Source organism: Rana temporaria, chromosome 11 (genome assembly GCF_905171775.1).
Source record: "Rana temporaria chromosome 11, aRanTem1.1, whole genome shotgun sequence".
NCBI classification, from domain to species: domain Eukaryota; kingdom Metazoa; phylum Chordata; class Amphibia; order Anura; family Ranidae; genus Rana; species Rana temporaria.
Genome location: NC_053499.1, coordinates 130052780 through 130066713, shown reverse-complemented (window position 1 = coordinate 130066713; position 13934 = coordinate 130052780). Strand labels below are relative to the sequence as shown.

The window sequence follows — 13934 nt, the reverse complement described above, 5'->3', positions numbered from 1 at the left end:
AAAAACCTCTGTATGGTCTTGGCCACCATGCTGCAGCTCAGTTTCTGGATCTTGGCAATCTTCTTATAGCCTAGGCCATCTTTATGTAGAGCAACAATTATTTTTTTCAGATCCTCAGTTCTTTGCCATGAGGTGCCATGTTGAACTTCCAGTGACCAGTAAGAGAGAACGCCAAATTTAACACACCTGCTCCCCCATTCACACCTGAGACCTTGCAACACTGAGTAACATGACACCGGGGAGGAAAAATGGGCAATTGGTCCCAATTTGGACATTTTCACTTAGGGGTGTACTCACTTTTGTTGCCAGTTGTTGAGACATTAATGGCTGTGTGTTGAGTTATTTTGAGGGGACAGCAAATTTACACTGTTATACAAGCCGTACACTCGCTACTTTACATTGTAGCAACGTGTAATTTCTTCAGTGTTGTCACATGAAAAGATGGAATAAAATATTTACCAAAATGTGAGGGGTGCACTCACTTTTGGGAGATACTGTGTGTGTATGTGTATATATATATATATATATATATATATATATATATATATATATATATACACACACACACACACACATTTTTTTAAAAGAAAAAACGTGTTATACTTACCTGCCCTGTGTAAGACCCCTCTCACACTGAAGCATTTTTCAGGTGCTTTTGGCCTAAAAATAGCACCTGTAAAGTGCCTGAAAAAAAGGGACCGTTTACAGGCAAGAGCTTCAAAAAGAGGACAGCACTGGAGCCGGCCGGAGTGGAGGATAGGGTAAGTTTTGACTGTTCCTCTACCTCCTACACATAACCAAAATATAACTCTTGCACTGTGAAAGAGAGCCCACTGCAAGGGCAGATTTATTCCAAGTTAGCTTTAATGCACCTATTTATTAAAAATCATGAAATGCATTTTAAAATTCTAGTATACGTACCTGAATCTGACTTGATTTAAGCAATCCCATGTACAGCAGCACAAAGACTGGGAGATGGACATGAGCCATTGGGGCTAATCAAGTATCCTACATTTACATGTGTAAATAAATATGCTAACTGGAGGCAGGAGTAGGTAGATGACCTCATCAGTTACTTGCTTTTACTACATAGTCTAGGGATAGGGATGTCCTACACTGTCAAGGGATACTCTCTGGCAATGTTCTGGAAATCTCTGAACTGGAAGGCCAAAAATGCAAATCCTCTGGAAAGCAAGCCTGGTCACATATAGGCATTTGAACTACATATTTAGTGCTTTGCCTGAAATTCAGTTTTAACATTATGTAATACAGCACATTACAAGCATGGATACATGATGATCTTTAAGAGGACATAGCTCGATGTCATTCACCATTGAAATATTAGACATTTTGCAATATTCTTTACTTTAGCAACATACATTGGCAAATATTTTTTCTTCAGTTGTTAGATGAAAGGCAGACATTTATTCAAGGGATAATTTAAAATGAGGTCACGCTGATTAGCGTTAGATAAAGGCATACTTCAGGAGAAAAAGCTATAAATAGGATGCCGTTATGACCTAGAATACCCCCAAATATACACATGGTGCAAACCCTTTAATGTTAAGAACATCTGAAACACAAGTTCTGGGAAGTGCCTCTACAGAGAATAATGCTGCAAATGTAATCACCCACCAAGGATAAATATATTCACTTCAAAACTTGAGAGCTTTAATAACCCATTTAACAGATAATAAACACCGATAGATACCGATATACAAGCTTGACACATTACCTGACTTATTTTTCAATGTCTTGTGTCTTCATTATAAAGTTGCCAGCAGGACTTTTAGAGTCATGTTCTAGACTCTAAACACGTCACTCAATAATTTTATATCATTAATAAAGGTTTGTATGCTTGGGTTGTTTTCCTTCCCCTATTGCATATGTTTAGAATGAGCTAGAATGCAATGGCTTAATTTTGAACTAGGTCCCATTTGCTTCATTTGGGTACTGGTAAATGCAGCAATACCACATTCCACTGCATCTGAATCTTTTTTCCCCTGCATACAAGAATGCAAAAAAAAAAAAGGGTAAAAAAGCTGAAGGGCATGCTTGAGCTGTGCCACACTGGCCTTCGTATCACTTGCAGGGGTTATTTGCTGGTCAAGGGCAGGGGTCCCCAAACTTTCTAAGCAGAGGGCCAGTTTACTGTTCTTCACCCTTTAAGAGGGCCAGACTGGCCAGTGGGAGTAGAAAAGGCCTCGGTTTTGGTGGTCAGTGAATTTAAATAAATTACATAACACCCGTGGGCAGTAGGAGGTATTGGTATTAGTGGGAAGTATAATCTCCATCGTTGGTATCAGTAGAAAACAACAGTACCCCATCATTGGTATTAGTGGGAGGACTAGTGCCCCATCTATGGTGTCAATAGAATGAATAGTGCCCCATCTATGGTGTCAGTGAAAGGAACAGTGCCCCATCTATGATATCAGTGGGATCAATAGTTCTCCATATTTGTTGTCAGAGAGAGGAGGGGCTGTTTAATAGTGCCCTAAGGCCTGAATAAAGGCAAGCAAAGGGCAATGATCAGCCTGCTGGCAGCAGTTTGGAAGTCACTGGTATAAGGAAACAATAAAAGAAGATATACTGTACTTATCTGATCCTCCCAAAAGCTTCTGCACCCCCACACTCTAGGGTCCCGATATCATCATCAAGACCAGAGCAACGTCCATAGCTATGCTCTGGAAACAAGCACACCAAGGAACAGTCCGGGGGAGTGCCTCCAGCTGGGGGAGCGGAGCTTCAGGTAAGTAAAACAGTTTATCCCCTCTCCGTGAGGAAACAAGCTATTACCATTGCAGTATGGACACAGCCCCACTGCAAGGAATAATTTTTATGTGCCCAGAGTTGGACTTTAATGTCAAAGTACAGTTGCTCTTTAAAGTGATATTTTTTTTAAATAACAAACATGTCATACTTACCAGGGCTGGTAAGTATGACAGGTTTGTCATTTAAAAAAAAAAATCTTCCTTTTAATATCCTTCTCTTCTTGGGTCCCTTGCCGGTGCTCCTGGAGCTTGCTATGGGGGCAGCCAAGCAGGTTGGCTCCCTGAGCCACTGCTGTGTGTCTTTTCCAACATGGAGCACGGCTTGGCCTCACCCCGGCTCTCACCTGGCCTCCTCCTATCATTGGCTCACTGGCTGCGATTGACTAAGCCAATGAGGAGCAAGAGACCTGGGAGAGCCGCCGCTCTCGTGCGCATTACTGGATCGAGATGGAACTCAGGTAAATATTGGAATGCTTGAAGGTTAAAAACCTTGAGCCTTTACAACCACTTTAAGGGCCTATTCACACCGTTGTGATTAAAAATGTCATTCCACACGTAGCATTATTTAGAGCCCATTCATGAGTTCTGCACATCATTTCATATTCTAGATTTAAGCAACTTCCTGTTTTATTATGTCTCTAGTTAACAGCCTTTAAATGCATGTAAAATTAATTGTTGTGCATTTTCAAACATTCAAACTTATTCATATAGAAAGCCAAAATGATTTTGTGCCAATAGGGTATGCAATTCCCTTTATCACCTCCCTTTCTTTTTATTCATCTTCTGCCGTTTGCTCCTTCACAGCCTCCCATGTAACATATGGAAAAAATTCATGCCCAGGGATATTCTTCCTGTTTGCCCAACCTAAGAATGTTTGCTCTCTCTCAGATTGACATATTGAATTGGAAATAATATTTCATACATACTGATGGGCCGGTAAGGTCCCATTAACTTCCTGTTACCTTGTTAGCCTGCAGATTTTGTATGTATTGGTTCTAACATTTGAAGTCACATAGGATGATTTCTATGTTATTGTCTGTAACCCAAGTTGGGAAATTAGATTTAAATGTTCTTTTCCTCCCTTTTAATATAATGTATTCCCCATTTCATTCTCTTTATGTAAGGGAGACAATTGTACTCATGTGTCAACCTCACTATGTGTTTTATATTGGAAACTTAATGAAAAAAATATGGTATCCAGCGGTGAGACACACGTTTCAGTCTGAGGACACTAATACAGAACCAAGATGTGCGACGATATATCAGATAATTGTCCAACGGTAGAAAACAGTACTGTGTTGTCTTGTATCAGGTCTAGCCTGAGGGATGGAACAGAGTTTTTGTGCATTTATTCAGAAAGACAGAAACTACCACGTATTAAAGTCAGGAGTTAAAGATTGATGGCTTGTGAATACAAACATTTGTGCCACTGTGGTGAAGCATAAAAAGGTACATCAGTGACTGGTATCCTGTATACAAACGCAATGAAAGGAAAACTATAATTGTTTTGGATACGTTGTTGAAAATCATAAAGCGGGTAGTAAAATCCCTCATACCTCCCCACCAAATTTGTATTTTTGACGGATTCATGTACTTGTCGGGAACAAGTAAGCATATCCATCTTAAGAGGTGGAGGCACTGAGGGCAGAGTATGCATAAAGGTGACTCCAATTCAGTGAAGCTCAGCATTACTGAGCTCCTTCTACAACCGACTGGGCCACTCACACATGACCGAGCAGTTTTTTAGTGGGGTTGGCAGAGCCTGATGGGTGTTAAAAAACAAAAACAAAAAAGAGCCAGAATTCCATAGCCTTTTGGAATCCGTCTACACCTGTTGGGGAATCAGTCTCTCAATTCTCCATCAGGCTTTGCCCACCCAACAAGCACTGCAGCCATGGAGACTAGTTCCTCATCAGGTTTGCCCCCAGTGTGACTCGTCATTTCCCAAACATGGATATTTAAAAAATACCCTTTAATGAAGTCACGTGTTCAGTGTCGCAACGCGCTAAAGGAGCCAGGTGTCTTCACTTCCGGTCGCGGTACCAAATTTGTTTGAAGCTGAACAACGCAATTTTTAACTGAGTGATTACTTGTTTTTTAATACATTTACTTAAACTTACTACACCACGGAGTCCCCCTCTTTAATTTCATATTAACTGAGGAGTTTGGAGAGAAATTGTTTCCGTCACCGATTGGCGGGTCCTGGACTTTCCTGGATAGCACTGGTGTGTTTTAAAGGCTCGATTAGAACTGTAGGGGTCTCTTTAAATGAGGCGAGAGGCTGGGGCAAACCATTTAAAACACACCATGGATGGTGGAAACACTGGGATAACTGGATGTCACCGCTGTATGCACATGCACTATTTTCCAATGAACAGTTGTCTTTGAACAGACTTGCCTTCACTTCAATTGTTACTTTTTGGGCACATTATTGCACTTTATTGATCATAGATTAGTGTGTATTATATAAGCGCAACATTTTCCTATCTTTTTTACTTAGTTTAGTGTGTGAGCCCCTTTCTATGTTGGCAGCTACGGACTAGCATCTACATTTTTTAGCTTAGGTCTGCGCATTAGTATTTTCTAGGGCCGAAACAACTAATCGATTAATCGACAAATAATCGATTACTATTTTCATAATCGATTAATCGGGCAGTAACATAATGGGGTTAAAAAAATTTTATCCCTTTATAGTACAAAAACAGCAAATCGCTACTGTAAATATTACTTTCACTGTACCACAGTAAAAAATTAACCCTTACAATAGCGATTATTTGATCTTTTTTTACTCTTTTTCTTTTACCCCATTATGTTACTAAACATCTAAGGCCTGGGTCACACCGCTGTGTTTTTTGCAGAAACACACTACAGTTAATTTAAATTGTTTCCTATGGGACACGTTAACATCCATGCTTTTTTCAGCTGCTGCATATTTGTAAAGGGCAAGGACTTTTTTTAATGCACACCTGTGTTATTTTGTTTTTTTGGTTCAATATACTTCAATGGAGAAGCTGCAGAAAAGCATGCAATACGTTTTTGCGGCAATTTGTGTTTTTTTAATCTACCCAACAACAAATTGGCCCAAAAAAATAAAAAAATGCAAATTGCAGCAAATTTACTTTTTTTTTTTTTAAGGTTATTAACCGATTAATGGAAACAATATTCGGCCAACTAATCGATTATGAAAATAATCGTTAGTTGCAGCCCTAGTATTTCACATAGATATTTAGGTAATGACATCATCAGTATCCCCAGTTGACAGCAGAATGGGGTCAAGAATAGAGTCCAGTGAGGGAAGCGGTCACATGCCGGCCCTATTCTAAGCATTGACATTTCTCAGTATGCTAGATCAGAGTAGATCTTAAAGTGGAATTTGAGGCTAGATTTAAACTAATCTCAAAAGTGCTTCCTCCACCTCTTAACACTTATGCTAACAAGCCTGTGTATGAAAGATGTATATACTTACTGAGAGAGCGCTCAACAATGCGTGGAATACCTGAGAGCGGTGAGGTCACCCATACACTCCTATGGCCCATCTGTCATTGGCGCTCCATTCCTTTCCCCTGCGGCTGCTGCTGACCAGACCAGAGTGATGAACTTCTGCCGTAAAGGTTTATAAAATTCCAGAGATTGTATTTCATTTTTAACACTAACCTCACTGTAAGCTATTAAATACATGATTAAATAGATATGAGAGCTTTCACCTGCCAAAATAATTTGTATTCTTGTTCATGCAGCTCTAAAATTTACACAGCCATGGCACACAGCACAGTCTTGTCTGACAGGTAAGGAGACCAGATTTTACTCTGCAGTTCAGTAACACTTACAGGTCTTGTTCCATCTCCAGCCTGTGACCTGACCGTGAGAGAAGCAGCAGACTGATTAGCTTATACCTTTGTCACTCTACTCTCTCTCCTTCCATCACCATGGTCCTTGCAGCAAATAACACCCAACTAGCTTTTTATGCTACTTCTTTCAGGTCAAATTTAGGTGCTTATACGTTTTACTTAAAAAAACTGAAATACATGCAATGATGTATTAATGATTACAGCGTTTTATTAATTAGCAATTCTTATATTTGGCTGGAGTTTAGTTTCATTATAAATTTAGTCATCCACTTGCGAAATTTCAGCATGAGCTTTGGAGGTCTGTAAACAGGCTCTTACGTCATACTCAAAGTGATTGTAAAGTTATTTTTTTTAAAATAACAAACATGTTATACTTCCCTGCTCTGGGTCATGGTTTTCCACAGAGCCGCTCAGATCCTCCTCTTCTGGTGTAGTCCCCTCTTGGCTTTTCCTCTTTTCCGTGTGTCACCATGGAGAGGTATGGGTATTGAATTAAAAATAGAATGAAGGGGGTTGTTTTGTGTGTGTCATAAGATATAGAATGCTGTGCAATTACTTGGGTTGGGCATGTCAAAGGCTAGCCCTTATTACATTTGGCTGAAAACAAGTCTTCAGATATTTTTGGTTAAAGTGGAAGTAAACCCTTCAATTTCATAGTTACAAAAACAGTTAACATTCCCGGCATGCCGGAAATGCTAGCTGTCACATTTGTTTGTGCTCTCAACCAAACTGCCAAACCATCCAATGGCTGGTTTCATAACAGGTCACATGTACAGCATCATGGCAGTTGCAGATTAAACAGAGGTCAAGATGGCTGCTTCCTTGGCTGAAAACGATAGGAGGGTTTACTTCCACTTTAATAAGGCCTTTGGGTAGTTGACTATTAAATGAGTGACACACAGATTTGTATTTTGCCTATATTTATCATTGACATTGTTCTCCACAGACATGGTTATGCGATTAATGTAAAGGCACTAAATCGTTTAACCAACTCGGATAAAACTTATTGCCATTTCAGCATTACCACCTTACCTGGCTGTATTTTCCTTGGCTCATGCTGAATTGTTTATTTACTGAATTATTAAACAGCATTTACATTTTGTGTGTTCATGTAAAAAAAAGATAATTTTGTACAGTTTCATTCTGTACTATGCAAAACACTTTAATAAAAAGATCTTAAAAAAAATAAAAAAAAACGCACACACTAAGAAGGGTCAATATGAGTAGCTTCCCTGAGGCCAAGAACCACATCTATACATTCTGTCTATAGAGCTAGTTGTCGGGGATTTTGCTGTTGATGTTCCTTTACTTACATGTACTGTAGATCTCATGCTGATTAAGCAAAGAACAATCTGAATAGGTCAAATTTCACAGCAATTGATCAAAATTATTCTTTCACCCGGTCGACTTCAGAAACTCGAAATCATATTAGGACTTTGGAAGACCATACCGCCACACCATTACTGTAATTTATTCACTCTTACTGTATACACCTACCAGCCAACATATTTCATAGATAAAACCATAAACATGAAAACAAAAAGGAAGCGGTCCAACCTGCAACAGCATAGTGTTTTATGTTACCTATGAAAGAACTAGAGTTTAATCCTATACAGCAATACAGTACCTGCATTGTTTATAGTGAGGATCCACAGGAGCTTTGAACAAACTGGATATCCATTTTAATGTAATGTTACCAACAGCATTTTCATGCGGATACAACATATACCTAGTACATAAAACGAATCTACCCAATGCTTTCCAGCATGAGACATCTATTTTGACACTGGAAATCGGTGGCCGACACAAGTGGTCAGTCTGGTTGAAATCACACATCACCAGGAAGAAAATGAAGTCAGAACATCATGCTGGTATGTCAAAGAGTGAACATCTATAGCAGTGATCAAGTGTGATCCCACAATTGCCAAGATATACAAACACAAGAGAACAAATGCTTTTATCCATTTATAGTCAGCTGATCACCATAACCTTAGAGATGCAGAGAGATATATATTGTCAATTGGCAGTCAATGATATCACACTCACCGTAGTCTCATCTTCATGAAGAACTTGATCGTACCCACTCAGAGCGACACAGAAAATGATGGCCGTCACATCTTCAAAACAGTGAATCCATTTCTTCCGCTCTGATCGTTGTCCCCCAACATCAAACAGCCTGGGTGAAGAAAAGCTTCATGATGACAACATATAATATGTACACGTAACATAACTTTGCTGTATGTTTTCATAACTGATCATTTCTAGTTATGAAATTATAAGTTACCGTAATTCTAATCTAAATAAATATTCACCTATGGATGACTGATGCAAGTACTAGTCCTAATGAGGACCTGAAATGTACCCATATAAAAATAGCCTTATTCCAGCAGACAAACAGATGAAAGGGCGGACATACGCTTAGTATCTTGCATGAAACAATGCTTCAGGTTCCTACCACCATTACTGCTCACTTGGTCATCTCTCTGTGGAGAGGTGGGAGGGCAATCAAAACTCAGATATTTTCCTTTAGCAGTTCAGTTGATCAAATGTCTAGGTTTTTGGCCATTTGGCCAGCACTGGAGGGAGCAGGAAAAAGCATTTTCTCCAGGAAAGGTAAATATTTCTGCCCTTCTATTGCGCCATTTATCAACCCAGCAAAGCCGTCAACATGTTTTAAAAGGAATCTTTCAGGGAAAAAAAATCTGCTTCTATTTTTTAGACAATGAAAGGATCATAAACTGAAATGCCTAAATTTTTTTTTAACAGGCAGCAGCTGTCAAGGGTTCAGGTGACGCAACAACCTGACATGCAAGTTAAGGTGTTAGCTCAGACTAAGTACATGCCACCAGCGCCAGGATAGCTATGAGAGAAGTGATCCTATTGCGTTGCTCCCTTGCTGACTTAAACAGAATGGTTTCACTCCCTCAAGGTCCCATTTTTGGCAACAGATTCTGCAGCATCTTTACTAGCAAGGGACGGACACCATAGGAGCAAGCAAGTCCATCTTTAGTGACCTTTTAACTGCTACCAGCAACAGAAACACTAGTGTGACCTGGCTATAAAGCTAAATAATGGGGAAAAAATTCCGCCCAGTTATAATAATTAGTATTGAATATCCAGATTTTGGCACATGTCTAATCTTGATTGGTTACCTTTAAACAAACAACAGAGTATAGGTCCCCTTTAAACCTTAAAGCGGTGGTTCCCCTAAAAATAAAATGTTAACATTGCCTTTCCCAAATAATTTAAGATTAGAATCGGCCGGTTTTATTAAAAAAAAAAGGTCCGTACATACAGTTTGTTAGATTCGTTCCCACCGCCACTTCCGGGTACGATGCTGGCGGTGGGCATTCCTAATTGATGGACAGGCATCCGACTGACGCATACATCGCGTCACGAGATGCCGAAAGAAGCCGAACGTCGGTGCGGCTCTATACGGCGCATGCGCACCGACGTTCGGCTTCTTTCGGCATCTCGTGACGCGATGTATGCGTCGGTCGGATGCCTGTCAATCAAATAGGAATGCCCACCGCCAGCATCGTACCCGGAAGTGGCGGTGGGAACGAATCTAACAAACGGTATGTACGGAGCTTTTTTTTTTAATAAAACTGGCTGATTCTAATCGTAATTTATTTGGGAAAGGCAATGTTAACATTTTATTTTTAGGGGAACCACCGCTTTAAAGTACCTCCAGCAGTAAGAATACCCTTCCAGAATCAGTCCAACTCCCAACTTTCCCCCCTCATATCTCATGCTTCTGTTACATTAAATTATTATTGCATTAAACAAAATGTATCCAGCAGTGAGACGCCCTTGTAATCAGTGTAATCACTGTGTTAGCCTTTAGAAAATTCAACAGATCAGCATATTCACAGGCCACACAGCAATGTTTTTTTTTGCCAAGCATTACAATTATATTCTAAATACATTTTTCTGAAATGTTATATACAGCAAGGTTGAGTCACTAGAACACAAAAAGAGAAATGGTTACATGTGTAATTTCTCACTTTGACCATTAGAGGGAGTCACTAATTGTGTATACTGAAGGACGAGAAATCATCACAATGTGTATACTTTGTTCTCTCTGTAACTTTGATGCATTAATCCATTCTGTAAAGGCTTTTTTCGTACAAAGTGCTCCAGTGAAGATTATTTAGGGGACATTTTTATAGAAAATTAAGATAAGTTAATGTGCCCATCAAAGGAGATTACTCTTAGTGAACAAAGTTTACAATGTCAGATAGGATAAATCCCCAAGAAAATTATTATTATTCCTTGTCTGCAAATACTACATTAGTTAGTAAGATCTTACATGCTCTAAATGTATGTTGACCTTAAAAGAAGAACGCTGCTTTCTGCAATTTAAGCAAAGTGACATTGGTACCATTGGCAAGTAGATGAATTTAAACTACTTCCAACATGATCCTTTAGCATCATTCTTCTAAAATGAAGGGTACCCACAGACATTAGCAGCATTTTTCCCAAAAAGAACACGTGTTCTTGTTCGTGATTTTGTGCATGTGATTTCCCTGCGATTCCACATTTTTCGCATAGAGCAGCCCATTCACTTGACTGTCCTATGCATATTTGTTGTACAAAAAGAAGCATAGGCACATTTTTGGGAAATTAGCTTTGTGCAACAATCACGGCAAAACTGAACCGTGTTTGGGGTGCCATTAAGAATATTTTTCCAAAGAGTTGAAAACAGCAGAGTCGCAGCGATTTCAAATCGCCAAATGGTAACGCAGCCTCAGGAATAAAGTTGTATCCACAAATATTAAAAAAGCAACATTTTATTGTGTACAAAAGATTAAAATGAGATAAAATCACATAGAAGAATATGTGTTTACTATTCCCCTATATCAGGCTTCAAATTTGTCTTTTAACAGACCAGACTCCCATATAAATAAATACATTATGTTCATATCGTAAAAACAATATATGACAAAGGTGGAATGTAGTGGTCCTCAATAACAAGAGGTTCTGTGTTTATAGGGAGTGGAAAGAGATCCCAATGAGCCCCAACATATTTTGTGGCATGTCGCTTCTTCAGGAGACCTTACAACACTAGGGGATATATACATTAATAATCAGATAATTATAACTTCCGTAATGATAGTTGATATCATTACAGTTCATGTACTCACATATTGAAACAAGATAAATCTATAAATGATGCTCCATATTGAGCCAACTTAAGGGCGGGTGCCACTAATATCTCTATATCTCTGGTGCAGTGCACTTTTCATGTATTTATGGTCCTATTCGGTTCACAGCAACTGAATTTTTGGGTCACATCTATAAAAGTAAATTAATGGTGGCATCTTGCTTCTCAGCCTGTCTGTAGCTTCCATCACCATGATGTAACAGATTTTGGAGATTTTCTACACCGTTTTGCCACAAACAGTGTTATTCGGAGTGCAACCGTTCAGTGGTTTCCTCAAATTTCCTACATCTTGTTCCCCTGCTCTTGATTTTTGTTTACCTGGGACACTCCGGGCTGGTTTGACTGAGTATTTTAGATTATATCCTGGGGTGTTTCCTCTATCTTTGACCACTTATTAGTGACACATTTACATAGTAGGGTAGCTGTTGTGCGAGTCTTTTTGCACAAAATTAAATGAGGGACTGCATTATATTTAATGGACATGTGTGGGTTGTCTATATATACACACACACATGCATACATAAAGTAACTTCTATAGTTTACCATTTTTTTTTATTATAGGATTCCACCTAGATGGCCCCGTTTTTTGGGTGCCTTGCTACCCACTCCATTTTTCTAGTCTTTGGTCCATGGCCTCTGGCGTCTTTGTCTCTGGCCTTGATTAAGTTGCAGGATACTTTATAGATATATCTTGTCGTGTTTCAATATGTGAGTATATGAACTATGGTATAATTTCTTTGATTATTATGGAAGTTATAATATATCTGAATATTAATGTATGTGTTCCCCTAGTGTTTTAAGTTCTCCTGAAGAAGTGACATACCACAAAATGCCTTGGTCCATTGGTATCTCTTTCCACTCCCTATAGAAACACACAACCTCCTATATTATTGAGGACTACTGTAATCAACCTTTTTCATATATTGTTTATATGATATGGTCTGTTAGGAGGCAAATTTGAGGTCCAATATAGGAAAATCGTAAAACACATTCTACTATCTGATTTTCTCTTTTTTTCATGTTTTGCACACAATAAAATGTTGTTTTTTTAATACTTTTAGGTATAGCTTTATTCCTGAGAGTTTGGGAACCGTTAAAATTTCATCCTTTTCTTCTGCTTTTTGTGTTCATACATTTCACCATCTGCATTATTCCAATGCTACCCATCCTGCCTTTCCTCTTTTTTCTTTCTTGTGGAATATCTTGGGAGTGTCTTTTTACAAGGATTTGCTTTAACTCCAAGTACCAACAGTATACAATGAGTGAATTGGCAATAGTATGACAAACGAACATTCACGCCTCCACTAAGTGAGGTCAGATCTATAAGCAGGCCAGCCAATATCCAGGATCTTGTAATATCCAGTGTTACTAAAAGCAATGGTCTACTTAGCCTGCTATTACATTACAATTTGGATAAAACTTTAATGAAAGTGATTAATCTTGCATTTTAAAAAGGTATTTTTTGTGTATGCCGACACGTGTTCTAGTGTGTTCAAACATTTTCAATGGGTTTGCTAAACATGCGACCACTTACTGTACCAAAAATGCACCAGACTTATTTTTTTGCAGTAAGCTGCAAGACAATACAAATGTTTCTCACTGTGTGTGATCTGGTGCATTTGTTTTGTCTATGTATTATGTTTTTGTACCAAAAAAATTACAAATGTGCTGCAAAGCATGTTTTACAGTTTGTAAACCTTTGCTACAACATGCATGCACGAGGCAAAAAAAAAAAGGGGGGCAAAGTACAGCATTCGTTCCAATCAAGAAGCTCAATCACCCAATAGTGATGGTTCTTAACACAACAGAGATGAAGTTGTGAATAGCTGGGGTAAAAAACGGTTAAAGAATCAGGTACCTAAAAATTAAGGTGCGTTTCTGACCATTACAAAGAGCAGCACACAAAAGAAGCTACAAGCAAATGTGTCTGAACTCTGCACCTATTCGGCCCTGTTTCTCCATACTCTAGTTTATAGGTGTCAAACACAAGGCCCGCGGGCTGAATCCGGCCCTCCAGGCAATTTCATGTGGTCCTCGCACCTCCAGCCCTCCTCCAGACCCTTACTTTCTGCTTTTAAGCCATGCATCCAGCTTCTCCCCAGAAGCAGCATAAGGAAAGGGGGTGCACTGTGATGTAAGGGAGAGTGG

The 13934-nt window shown here is 39.0% G+C and overlaps 1 protein-coding gene across 2 annotated transcripts in view; it reads right to left on the bottom strand.

Moving 5' to 3' along the window:
* GNAO1 (G protein subunit alpha o1) overlaps positions 1–13934 on the bottom strand; it is a 271460-nt gene that overhangs the window by 45162 nt on the left and 212364 nt on the right. For both annotated transcript variants that reach the window (XM_040329144.1, XM_040329143.1), the window contains exon 6: positions 8666–8795. In XM_040329144.1, the coding sequence (XP_040185078.1) occupies positions 8666–8795 (130 nt within the window). The remainder of the gene's footprint in view (positions 1–8665; positions 8796–13934) is intronic.